We start from the raw sequence: 13,863 nt of genomic DNA on the forward strand, positions 1-13,863 counted from the left end.
CTAAAATCTCAGCATTCTTCCTACAAGAAACACATTTTATCCCAGTGGATGCCATAAGATGAAATGATGCTTTGTCAGGCATACATACTGTGTATCATATAACTTGAAAAGTAGGGGCATAGCTATTGTCACTCACAAAAATGTCAATAGCCTCATGTTACAAAGATGGTCAATGTAAGCACATGACATTCCCATGCAGCCCCTAACAAAGTAAATACACTTAATATAAATATCCAAATTTGCTCCTTCCCTGGGCTAAGGCTTTATAGGTAACTTAATTAACTTAACCACAAAACCTAAGATTCTGCCTAAATTCTCCCCCAAAGATAGTTTCCAGAGCTTTCCCTATAGTATTCCTCATTCCCAGCCTGTAAAATTCTTCTGCTCCAGAGAGGCTGTCATGTCATAGATATAGCTATATATACACACACACACTCATACACACACACACACACACACACACACACACACACCTAGTTGGAAGCAGCAGAAATTACTCTTCATCTTTATTCACACTTCTAGAATCTGAGTTTAGTGTGACTCAACAGAAGATCCCCGCATTCCTATGCAGTATCTTTGAGTTTTCCACAGTATTAGCCATCTTGTCTGAGCTGAAGTCATAATCAATTCAGTGTATATCACGACAGGTCCCTTTTACAACTCTGGTGGAACAGACTGATGTCTTTCAGAAGATTCAATACATTCATAAATCAACATCAGACATTTCCAGCATAATAGAGGAAATTGGAACAATTTCATTAACTGCTACACTGAAAGACTCACCATAGGTGGAATGCATCTCACAAATCTCTGCCACTAAAAGAATTCTACAACCGTATCCTTTTATTTTTGTTTTTGTTTGTTTGTTTCTAAGCCCTAGTGGTCTGTGATGAGGAGATCACATGAAGATGGAAATGAGATGTTTTAATTAACTGCAATGTGTAGATCAATGGTCTGAAACAAAGATTCATACCACTACAATTGGCAGCTGAATTTTCTCTCTCCTGGAATCACCTTCCTCTTCTAATGCTTGGAAATGGAAATATAGGGATTAAAATGTAATTAATTTAATAAATTAGTTGAAATAATTAAAATAACATAATATTTCTAGCTATTAAGTATTGGAAGGTTACAGGCAAAAGGCTATCATTGCAGAAAACAAATAATAAATTGATTCATCTCACCAATGTCTGCGATCCTGCACTGTAACTTAAATGCAGGATGACGTCCACTTTCCTCTCTAGCCTTAAAAGTGGTGGGCAGCTGGTATTGATGAAAAATCCAGCATCTACCATGCCAAGGAGATCTGATTGCTCGCTCAGCTGGTTGGGAGACATGTCTAACACAGTATCTAAAAGGCAAATATTTTTTATCATAAGAAAAACAATGTATGAGCAAATCTGCAACTTCTTTGAAGAAAACAGAGTTGAAAAAGAAAGGGTTCATCCCACACTGTCAATTGAATTTCATTGCCACACTACTATAGCTCAGCTTTATCCTAAAGCAGTGTTTCCCAAACTTGGGACGCCGCTTGTGTAGGGAAAGCCCCTGGCGGGCCGGGCTGATTTGTTTACCTGCCGCGTCCAGAGGTCCGGCTGATCGCGACTCCCACTGGCTGTGCTTGGGGTGGCAAAAAACATAGAGCCCCCCTTGACTGTACCCCAAGGAGACAGGAGTTAAGTCCTACCAAACTAATATCACTACAGATTTTCAGCCTTGCACAATTCAGGTGATTGGTCAAACAATTGTTTTCTAAATTAGATTCAAATTTTACTACTTATGGTGGGTTAGAAATTGATGCTCATTCACTTTCCTCCAAGCCCAGGTCACCTCACTAAATTCCACACTCGAAACCACCTCAAAAGATAGCACTGGTTTTTTAATTGTATTACCTTTCCATCTACAAAACTTCTCATTCTCCAGGTAGTCATTATGCACCTGGAAGCCCTTGAGGAAATTGTGGTATTGAGCAACCGACAGGCGATCTGTTAAAGCATCTCGAAGAGCACTGGAAAAAGGGCCTTCAGGAGTGAGCAAGTGAGTTTTCACCTCATGTGGCCTAGTAGGCAGCATGGGCTCTTCCTCTGTACAAGGAGAGACAAGGAGAGAAAAGCTTTGGTTTCGTATAATTATTTTTGGGGTGTTGTCCTTTTATTTCAGTGATGGTTGAGGCAGGTATGAGGATGATTTATTTAACCAACAACAAACAATAACTTTTAAAGTAGTCATGGTACTGTTGTTGCTGTAATATTGCCTAGTTTTATTCTCTGCACTGGTCTCTGGTTCTGGTCTGTGCATGTGCCTGTCTGTGAGATTCAACAGTAAATGTGATGCTGCATCCTTTTCTGCAGGATGTGTGGCAACTTTCAACTGCCTGATGAAGCTTAACCCTTTTTAACACACTCTGTAGTTTTAGTACTGTAGTTATCATAATTGCAGCAATATTTTCCCCTGATTTGCATCCTTCTCCTCATGCATCATGGTAGTTCTCTTTCAGCTGAGGAGGATCCCATCAGTGCTACTCCTAGACCAGCCAAAAGAACTTAGCACAGCAGCAAAGGCATTCCCCTGGCTCTGTCTGTGGCTTCTGCAGTAAGTGTTTAAAAAAACCTTCCTGGAGAGAATATGTTCACACTATGTGACAGGCTTCACATGTCAGACAGGCATGAATCTCCAATTTAAACATGAATGAAAGACAAAGTTGAGGTATACAAATGTCTCACCAATATCAACTATTCTGTCTCGAGTCCACCTGTGCCAGAAGTCCTCTGAACTGTTGGACAAACTCCAGATGTATAACAGGTTCAGAGAAAATACACTGCTCCACATGCCTGTGAAGGGGAAAAGATTTTATGGAAACTAATCTAGTAAACATTTGGAAGCATCTAACTGAAAACTGCCTTTTGCCTTCCCCATCAACTGGTTCAATTTTCTTCCAGTTAATTTTTGAGGGAGCTTGAAAAGCACAATTCATACATTCCTAAACCTGCAAGTTTTAATGTATTTGACACTTCAAAGGTGCTGACTGTAACTAATTGAAGAAGTCAACCACAGGGAGTGTTATATCTCTAACTTACCACAAGTAATGTTGCACTCGAAACAGAGGAAGTGATGGGAGAGAAATCCAGGTGTAGAAATACTTATTGCAATAAGCCTGAGATCATCCCATCCACTTACCTTTTCTGATGGTTCCCTAACTTCACTGAGCAGGGCTCTCCTGTCTGTACAAAAGTCGTCCCAGCCTTGAGTTGCCCTGAATCCCCTTTGAATGGGAATTCTCTGGTTGTCCAACAGTTTACCCTATCAAAAGGAAAAGTCCCCCTGGTATGTTGAAGGGTTCTGCCATCTGCCCAAACCCTCCCCATCCCCCTACATTCCAGCCACTCTTTTTTTCCTTCTAAGATAACTTTTCTGCCCACACCCTCTCTCATACTTCTCAGACTTGCACTTTTGGCATCTCAGATGGGAGCTGCTCTGAACGGCTCTCTCAAATGGTCCCATTTGGAACCACATCTACCATTTTAATTTTACCTTTGAGCAAAACACTCCATATGACTTAGTTTTAAACATGCTTTTAGGATATGTAGGCTAAGGCCTTACTACTTCCCAAGGAAGAGAAGATGGGAGTCAGCATGTGCATAGAATGTATTACAGTCTCATTTTTCAGAGGGGTAGCCGTGTTAGTCTGGATCTGTAAAAGCAACAAAGAATCCTGTGGCACCTTATAGTTAGTCTATAAGGATTCTTTGTTGCTTTTACAGTCTCATTTTTAATACTGCTGATAAACCCATATCTCCATTAGCTGCATGCTGGCTAGAGACACAGAGTCAAAGCTAAACTTGGCTGTGGACTGAGAACTCAGATATCAGAGGGGTAGCCGTGTTAGTCTGGTTCTGTAGAAGCAGCAAAGAATCCTGTGGCACCTTATAGACTAACAGATGTTTTGCAGCATGAGCTTTCGTGGGTGAATACCCACTTCTTCGGATGCAAGCAGTGGAAATTTCCAGGGGCAGGTGTGTATATATAAGCAAGCAAGAAGCAAGCTAGAGATAACGAGGTAAGATCAATCAGGGAGGATGGGGCCCTGTTCCAGCAGCTGAGGTGTGAAAACCAAGGGAGGAGAAACTGGTTCTGTAATTGGCAAGCCATTCACAGTCTTTGTTTAGTCCTAAACTGATGGTGTTAAATTTGCATATGAACTGGAGCTCAGCAGTTTCTCTCTGGAGTCTGGTCCTAAAGTTTTTTTGCTGGAGGATGGCCACCTTAAAATCTGCTATTGTGTGGTCAGGGAGGTTGAAGTGTTCTCCTACAGGTTTTTGTATATTGCCATTCCTAATGTCTGATTTGTGTCCATTTATCCTTTTCCTTAGAGACTGTCCAGTTTGGCCGATGTACATAGCAGAGGGGCATTGCTGGCATATGATGGCATATATTACATTGGTGGACGTGCAGGTGAATGAACCGGTGATGGTGTGGCTAATCTGGTTAGGTCCTGTGATGGTGTTGCTGGTGTAGATATGTGGGCAGAGTTGGCATCGAGGTTTGTTGCATGGGTTGGTTCCTGAGCTAGAGTTACTATGGTGCGGTGTGCAGTTGCTGGTGAGAATATGCTTCAGGTTGGCAGGTTGTCTGTGGGCGAGGACTGGCCTGCCACCCAAGGCCTGTGAAAGTGTGGGATCATTGTCCAGGATGGGTTGTAGATCCCTGATGATGCGCTGGAGGGGTTTGAGCTGGGGACTGTATGTGATGGCCAGTGGAGTCCTGTTGGTTTCTTTCTTGGGCTTGTCTTGCAGTAGGAGGCTTCTGGGTACACATCTGGCTCTGTTGATCTGTTTCCTTATTTCCTCATGTGGGTACTGTAGTCTTGAGAATGCTTGGTGGAGATTTTCTAAGTGTTGGTCTCTGTCTGCGGGGTTAGAGCAGATACGGTTGTACCTCAGTGCTTGGCTGTAGACAATGGATCTTGTGGTGTGCCCGGGATGGAAGCTGGAGGCATGAAGGTAGGCATAGCGGTCGGTAGGTTTTCGGTATAGGGTGGTGTTAATGTGACCACCACTTATTTGCACCGTGGTGTCTAGGAAGTGGACCTCCCGTGTAGATAGGTCCAGGCTGAGGTTGATGGAGGGGTGGAAGCTGTTGAAATCATGGTGGAATTTTTCCAGAGTCTCCTTCCCATGGGTCCAGATGATGAAGATGTCATCAATGTAGCGTAGGTAGAGAAGGGGCATGAGTGGACGGGAGCTGAGGAAGCGTTGTTCCAGGTCAGCCATAAAAATATTGGCATATTGTGGGGCCATGCGGGTGCCCATAGCGGTGCCACTGATCTGGAGATATATATTGTCATTAAATTTGAAATAGTTGTGTGTTATCTCTAGCTTGCTTCTTGCTTGCTTATATATACACACCTGCCCCTGGAAATTTCCACTGCTTGCATCCGAAGAAGTGGGTATTCACCCACGAAAGCTCATGCTGCAAAACATCTGTTAGTCTATAAGGTGCCACAGGATTCTTTGCTGAGAACTCAGAATGTTCTGAACTTCAGACTCTTTTTTTCCCAAATAACTCCATTCTAATGAAGAGCTAGAGGGTACTGGAATGAGGAAACTGGGGAAGGCGACTCTGATGTAGTGGGGGACAACAGATGAAGATCCTGGAAGGGGAGCCTGGGATGAGGCTCCAGAAGGAGTGATGGCTGGGACTGGCCAGGTGCAGAGCCTGGGACAAAGATTCAGGAATGAGGTAGGGAAGAAGAGACAGGACTGAGACAGGGACAGGACAGACAGGTATGTGTGACCAATAGAGAACATTCCCTTCCAGACCAGGAATAGAACCCAATATTCCTGAGTCTTATCACCATCTGCCATCAGCAAATATCTATGAAACCCCTCTTGCAAAGTATATGTCTCATCCTCCGCTAGTGGCTGGTTCACATAAAGGATGACAACCTACTACTGCTACCAGTTATTCCCTTAGCTCAAGTGACAGAGGCTTGTATGGTGGTCCTAAAGTTTCCAGCACTGCTGATGACCCAGGTGGTAATCAATATGACATCCTATGATGGATTTACTGCTTTTTCTTTTGCTTTTTTACATGATGACATAATATTTTTCCACAGAACCCTGCCTCATGTAATGCACAGGATGGACTTGCTCTGGGGATGAATCAGGGTTATGTAGTGAAGGAATCCGTGTCTTGTCTGGTGCAGAAATTGAAAGGTGAGTAGTGAACGAGGCAGAGTATTGCAGAATGAGAAGGGATGGTCTCCTGTATAAGGCAATTGAATGCTGCTCTGGAGAATTGTATTCTCTAACTGCCTATGCCACAAAGTTCCTGTATGATGTTGGGCGAGTTACTTAAACCAAACTATTCACACATGATCACTAAGTGTCTGTGCCTCACTTTCTGGGCGCCTGACTTGAGACTCTTGCATCTGATTTGCAGAAGCACTGAGCACCCACAGCTGCATCTGAAGTCACTGGAAATTGCTTTGAACACATGAAGTGCTATCTAATGCTAACTACTCTGAAAAATCAGGCCTTAGATATCTCAAATTGGGTTTTGAAGCACTCAAATACTTCAGAGATAAGCACCACAGAAAAGCCCATGAGTTCATTAATAATCCTGTATCCAGAGCAGAGTTTGAATGGTGTGCAGTACATAAGGCCTGGAGCCAGACATTGAACAATGAGGAGAAAACAAAATATTGAATAGTTGCTCATTGAGTGAGCACCATCCACTCTACAGACTGTTGGAGGCACAGATCCTGTGGAAAAATAGTATGGAAACATGTCATTAAAGACTCTATCATAATTAGAGTGGGGTGAAATTTTTCATTTTAAACTTTTTTTCACCAAAATATGCAGAGTCCAGTCAACTGAAACATTTCACAGACTCGTGTCAAATTTGCTGAATTGTTTCTGTAAAAAACAAAATACCGAAAAAATCTAAATCTATTGTTTTGACATTTTTTAAATGAAAAGTTACAATTTTTCTATTCAAAATGACTTATTTTGAATTTAATTTACTTTTTTTTAAAATAACCAAAATCAAAATGAAATGTTTCATTTTGGGTAAAGTGAAATGTTTCATGGTACCTGAAAAAAGTGTTTCAACTTTTTTGTTTCACCAAAAAATGTGAAAAATATTTAGTTTGGTTTTGATTTTTCTGTTCAGCCACTGAACCAAAAAATCAGCTTGTGTACAATTCTATCACATTGCATATGAACAAGGAGGCCAAATTATAGTTGCACAGATAACTTTCATTGTGGCATTTCCAAACTTCTGATTACTTTATTTTGCAATCTTAACATTTCTTTAGCATATTTATTTGGATGAGATAGATAGATAGATCGATCTCCTGGCAGGCACTATCCTAGTACTGAATGTTACAGACCAACAAATACCCACTTCCTGGTTATGGTTTTGTGTTATTACAGTAGGTTGACATTTTGCAGGACAATACATCACCATGAAGGTAACAGATCCGGGTTTCAGGGAGCCTCCTTAACAGCCGTCCCATAAAGAACTCGCTTCCAAAATCCTCCGTGCGAACAAATGCTCCATATTTCAGGAATCCCACCTCATAAGGAGTGAACTCAACCCATTCTGCAAACAGACCCACAAAAAAGACATTTAGAAACGTCTCCCAAATGACTGGAAAGAGAGAAACTGCTACTAAATGAATCAAAGAGGTTGAGATGGAATAAGCCTTCTGTTTTCTATCTGATCTTTGCAAAGTATAATTTACAAACCACCATCTAGATTGGACATTAGGAAACACTATTTCATTAGGAGGGTGGTGAAGCACTGGAATGGGTTACCTAGGGAGGTGGTGGAATCTCCATCCTTAGAGGTTTTTAAGGCCCGGCTTGACAAAGCCTTGGCTGGGATGATTTAGTTGATGCTGATTTAGTTGATGCTGATTTAGTTGAGCAGGGGATTGGACAAGATGACTTCCTGAGGTCTCTTCCAACCTAATATGCTATGATTCTATGATCTTCTGGGCCAGATTTTCAAAGTTAGCTACCATGAAGCTGAATTCATGATTTTTTGTCTCTTTTATATGTGAAGTTACCTTATATGCAAGTTAGGCAACTAACTTGTCATGCGCACACACAAATACATTGTTTTGTGTGTGTACATTTGGCCTGATTCTGCTTTCACTTTCACTGGTTTTACACCAGAGTAACTCCCCTGGCATCAGTGGAGTTAGCAGAATCAGGCCTATTGTGCGCATAAATTAGGTGTATACAAATGTATATGTGCAACTCTCTGTCTTTAATCTAGAACGTCTGGTTCAAAGTAAATGATTTGATTCCATATATGTGACACTGATGATCATGAAGGCAGATATTTTTTCTTTCACTAGCAGGGATGTGCTTTTCAAATCCAGTGCAGAGGTCTTTTAACAGCAGTGTGAAGAAAGCCCAGGGCTGAAAGAACATGGGGAAATAATGTCCTTTTCATCCAAGAGGGTGTAGTACTTCCAATTCAGCACTGAAAGGAAGCCCAGCACTTGATTTGCTTTTTTCTCTTCTTGGCTGAAGAGAAAAATCCTGAAGTAGTGATGAGCAAGATTCAGTGAAGTCCTCTTGGGTCATGAAAACAGCATTTATTTCTCAAAATATTTCCAGTGGTTTCTTCTTCCAATCAGGCCAGATCATATTCTGAGAACAGCCTGTCTTATGATATTTCTACACTTATACTTCTAATCCTGATCAAAATCCTGAAATTTGGAATCCCCAAAACTCTCCTTAGCTGTCTCTTTGGGTATGTCTACACAACAACCATGAGGCACAACTGCAGCACATGCAGGCATACCCGAACTAGCTTTGATCATGCTAGGTCACTGAAAATAGTAGTGTAGTCCTGGCGACATGGTGGTGGCATGGGCTAGCCACCCAAGTACAATCCTGCACAGGGCCTTATGTACGTACTCAGGTGGCTAGCCCATGCTATGCTGCCTATGTTGCCATGGCTACCCTGCTATTTTTAGCAAGCTAGCCCCATTATGGCTAGTTTGGATATGCCAACATGTGCTGTCCTGATTACAGGGCAGACATACCCTCTGCAAATGTTTGTACAGCACAAATGGGGCTGCGGTCTCTAAGCGCTTCCAGAGCGCAAAGAACAACCAACAACTGAACAGGCATGCCTATGACAAAACCCAAACCGTGGTAGATTTATAACCAAACACATCGCTTGAACATCATTGTTACCTTTGAAATCTAGAATGCTATATTTGTCCCGGACATTGACTGCCACATAGATGGGCAACGGGTTCTGACCCTCTTTCACCGCTTCCCGCTGGTCCGAGAGTTTCTGGTTCTCTTTCTGTTTTTAAGAAAAATAGTTACCTGAGAATGCATGAAATGACACAGGAACTCTCTACTGAGAACTAGATTGCAGCATTTATGCCCCAGCCCTGTACGCAGGGTGGCACAGAGCCATGCCACCCCAGGAGAAACACTGGCAATGATTGTTCCTCAGGCAGAGATACAATCCCCCCCCTTCCCCCCCCCCCGGGCTACTCAATGCACACAGGTGTACACAGTCTGCACTTCCTGATGTTTCAGCTTTGCTTTGTGAGCTGGTACAAGGAAGGGAAGAGCCACAACCCTGTCATCTCCCCAACCCCTTTCAGACAGTTTGTTCCCCAGGGTGGAGTGGGGAGAAAATAGTCCTTACTTTTCTCTGACTGAAGGGGTTGCTATCGAGGGAGACCCTTCAGTGGTCATGTAAGGGGATGATGAGTAGGTTTCTTCCATAACCCCATCACCCAATGACTGCACAAGGGCCATCATAATCTGGTGCCTTGTCTGGTTTTAGAATATTATAGTGAAATACCTGAATCCCAACCAAGTTCTTCTCTATAAGGCTGTATTTGTAAGACAGAGCCACCTAAACAGTATACATGCTAGTTTAATGAACAACATTCCATAAACAATCACACACATATATATTATAGTGTAGCACGAGCACTGTATTTCAGTGCATCACTTACCATTATAGTATAAAACTAACCTGTTTGCTATTCTGAAATATGTATCATTTAATTATTTCTAAAAGAAAAAAAATCTACAAAATATACTAGTATGCTTCATATAGTAGACCTTTTTCCAAGTTTCAGAAATGCTGGTTTTGAGTCATCTAAGCACAAAAACAGCATAGAAAATCTTTAACTGGTAAAAAGTGTCATTATTTCACATTCGGCTATCTCAAGCCTGGGCAAAAAAACATTTTATGCTATTCTAGTGTAAAATGTAGTCTTGCACTTAGAACAAGCATAGACAACTTCACCCACTAATAGTATTCTGATGAGTGTTTCCTCAATTACAGTTATAGCAGTGCTGATGCAACCCTAATTTCCATAGCGATCTTAAAAAGCATGCTTTACTTATTAAAAATCTTGTGATAACCTCCAGCTGTATGAAATGCAACACAGAAAAAGCATCAATGACGTTGCACATGCCCACGTTCACTCACCTCTCTCTTAAGGTTGAGATGACATTACAGTGTACTTCACAGATAATTGTGAGCTATAAGACAAAACCCTGTGGCCACCCTACAGCTTTCGAAGATACATTTTCAATTTAAAAATCGGAATAATCCCAATAAATCCCAAATGGGGGTCACAAGCTATTGTGGTGGAATTTCATGGCTCCTATGGTTCAAGGCTGAATTTGGAGAGTGACCGCTCCTTTGCGGGTGCAATATCCACTCACAAAATTTGCACTCACACTTTTGTACCTATAATTAAATTGTGGATGCAAAACAGGGTACATACATCTCTAGTTATGAGACTCTGGTTGTAGATTAGGAGGTACTACTACTACTGCTAATGATACCTTGCTGTTACACAGGATTTTCATAGAAATGAAAATATTGTGATCTGCACCGCCAACACTTTTTGTATGTGCAAATTGCATCTGCAAAAAAGAGGCCTGGCCTCCAGTTTAACATCACAAAGTAGTTAAGGATCTGCTCCACTTTCAGTGTTCCTGCAGCCAAAATACAATTTATTTAATGTATGGCAGGGGTGTCCAAACTGGTTCATGAGTCGCATGAAGCTCTTTTACAGTTAAAGTGCAGCTTGCGGAGCCCCCCATGCGCACCCCATTCTCCACCTACCAGACTGGGACGGAGCTCAGGGCTTCTGCCCTGTGTAGAAGCGGGTCTTGGGGCTTCAGCTAAAAGGGGAGTGCCTTCCAGAGCTCTGGGCTTCACCAGGAGTGCAGCTGAAGTCCCCATCAGATGCGCCCCATAGGGCTGAAGCCTCTCTCCAACTGGTGTGCCCTGGCTCTCGAACTTCTGAAGATTGCCATATGCGGCTCAGAGGGTCAGTAAGTTTGGTCACCCCAATATATAGTATCATTTTATACCTAACCATTCCAAAACTAATTTGATTCCAATAGAATTTCCTGATGCAGATAACTCTACTGCACCACAGGGCATGCAATCTCTCCTCAGATTTATTGCTCCTAATTCTTATAGAGAAAACATCTGCAGCTCATTGAGAAAATAAATAGATACTGTACCCCATCATGCAGCATATACTCAATGATCAGCCCCCACAGATCTATAAATGATGTCCTGTATCCCTCTTGTTTACGCTGACACAGCTGCTGGTTAAAATATTTCATGCGCTCCATAGAGAAACAACTCATCTTGCATTTGGTCGCACATTTCTGGGCTTCATGGATTTTCTCATCTAGATCCTTCTGTGACCAATAAGCATCTTTATACAAGTTTGACATGGTCCTGGGGAAGGGTAATATAGAAAGAAAAACATTAAAATAAAACAAAAAATAGTCTACAAAAATTCTGTTCTTTTGTTAGAGTGTCAGTTTTAAGTGTTTCTTGTAGTTTGTGCACTACTTGTTTTTTTATAGCAGTTTGTGGGGGGAAATATCATTTGAGGTTTCTATGAGTGTTCTATAAAAGGCCCATGGGAGTAATTTTTTCTAATGTTTGATATTTTCTTTTTCCAACAACTGCAGCATTTTAAAGGGTGAAATTAATAGGTGTGAATCTTTAGTTTGTATAGATTGGATAATTTATTGTAGAGAGTTGAAATTTTATTTTCTATGTTTATTTTTCATGATGAATATATGTTCGTTTTGACTGATGACAGTATCCTGACATCACATTATAGTCAGCATCAATTTTATGGCACCCCTTAGAATATGGCTCTCTGTTCTGGATGCATTGCCTAATGCTTAGCAACCCCTTTGATCTTGCTGGCCTTGTGAGAGGAAAAGGAGAGATGAAATGTAGTCTTGTGGTTATGGTGATAAGACATAAGCAATGTGGGTTCAAATCCTGGCTTTACTACAGGGTTTGTGTGTGACAGTGGGCAACTCATTTCTGTACCAAATGTGATGCCAATTTTTAAAAAGGGCTCCAGAGGTGATCCCGGCAATTACAGGCCGGTAAGCCTGACTTCAGTATCTGGCAACTGGATGAAACTATAGTAAAGAACAGAATTGTCAGAAGCATCGATGAAAATAATTTGTTGAGCAAGAGTCAACATGTTTTTTGTAAAGAGAAATCATGCTTTACCAATCTACTAGAATTCTTTGAGGTGGTCAACAAGTATGTGGACAAGGGGGATCCAGTGGATATAGTGTACTTAGACTTTCAGAAACTCTTTAACAAGGTCCCACACCAAAGGCTCTTAAGCAAAGTAAGCTATCATGGGGTAAGAGGGAAGGTTCTCTCATGGATCGGTAACTAGTTAAAAGATAGGAACAAAGGGTAGTAATAAATGGTCAGTTTTCAGAAAGGAGAGGTAAATAGTGGTGTCCCTCAGAGGTCTGTACTGGTATCTGTACTATCAACATATTCATAAATGAGCTGGAAAAAGGAGTAAACGGTGATGTGGCAAAATTTGCAGCCGATACAAAACTATTCAAGATAGTTAAGTCCAAAGCAGACTGCGAAGGGCTACAAAGGGATCTCACAAAATTGGGTAAGAGGGCAACAAAATGGCAGATGAAATTCAGTGTTGACAAATGCAAAATAACACACATTAGGAAACATAATCCCAACTACATATATAAAATGATGGGGTCTGAATTAGCTGTTACCACTCAAGAAAGAGATCTTGGAGTCATTGTAGATAGTTCTCTGAAAATATCCACTCAATGTGCAGCAGCAATCAAAAAAGCTAGCAAAATGTTGGGAATAATTAAGAAGGGGATAGATAATAAGACAGAAAATATCATATTTCCTCTATATAGACCCATGGTATGTCCACATCTTGAATACTGTGTGCAGATGTGGTCACCCCATCTCGAAAAAGATATATGGGAATTGAAAAAGGTTCAGAAAGTCAACAAAAATTATTAGGGGTATGGAACAGCTTCCATATGAGGAGAGATTAATAAGATTGGGACTTTTCATCTTGGAAAAGAGATGACTAAGGGGGGATATGATAGAGGTCTATAAAATCATGATTGGTGTGGAGAAAGTAAATAAGAAAGTGTTATTTATTCCTTCTCATTACACAAGAATCAGGTGTCACCAAATGAAATTAATAGGCAGCAGGTTTAAAACACACAAGAGGAAGTATTTCCTCACACAACATACAGTCAACCTGTGCAACTCTTTGCCAAATGATATTGTGAAGGCTATAGGATTCAAAAAAGAACTAGATAAGTTCATGGAGGATAGGACCATCAATAGTTTTATTGGCCAGGATGGGCAGGGATGGTGTCCCTAGCCTCTGTTTGCCAGAAGCTGGGAATGGGTGATGGAGATGGATCACTTGATGATTACCTGTTCTGTTCATTAAGAGCCACATCTCCTTGCTTTTCTTTTATCACACGCAGTCCATTTGTTAGGAGCATGTGGCATGATTAC

At 41.4% G+C, this 13,863-nt stretch overlaps 1 protein-coding gene and 1 long non-coding RNA gene across 4 annotated transcripts in view; one reads left to right on the forward strand and one right to left on the reverse strand.

Moving 5' to 3' along the window:
* Positions 1-13,863, reverse strand: part of LOC120404546 (cytosolic phospholipase A2 epsilon-like) — a 53,958-nt gene that overhangs the window by 1,694 nt on the left and 38,401 nt on the right. Inside the window, exons 14-19 of the mRNA XM_039537297.1 lie at positions 11,538-11,760; positions 9,219-9,333; positions 7,468-7,605; positions 2,724-2,831; positions 1,893-2,084; positions 1,185-1,351 (exon numbers count right to left, since the gene is read on the reverse strand). Coding sequence (XP_039393231.1) covers positions 1,185-1,351; positions 1,893-2,084; positions 2,724-2,831; positions 7,468-7,605; positions 9,219-9,333; positions 11,538-11,760 — 943 coding nt within the window. The remainder of the gene's footprint in view (positions 1-1,184; positions 1,352-1,892; positions 2,085-2,723; positions 2,832-7,467; positions 7,606-9,218; positions 9,334-11,537; positions 11,761-13,863) is intronic.
* Positions 603-7,669, forward strand: LOC120404547. 3 transcript variants are annotated; one of them, XR_005598036.1, is made up of 6 exons: positions 603-1,058; positions 1,924-2,037; positions 2,487-2,592; positions 5,579-5,739; positions 6,116-6,215; positions 7,437-7,669. It is a non-coding gene; the product is annotated as an uncharacterized LOC120404547 (long non-coding RNA). The 3 variants fall into 3 exon arrangements; XR_005598035.1 differs by lacking the exon at positions 5,579-5,739 and having other exon boundaries at positions 603-835; positions 946-1,058; XR_005598034.1 differs by lacking the exon at positions 5,579-5,739.

The sequence above is a fragment of the Mauremys reevesii genome, linkage group 4 (genome assembly GCF_016161935.1).
Source record: "Mauremys reevesii isolate NIE-2019 linkage group 4, ASM1616193v1, whole genome shotgun sequence".
Classification (NCBI taxonomy): domain Eukaryota; kingdom Metazoa; phylum Chordata; order Testudines; family Geoemydidae; genus Mauremys; species Mauremys reevesii.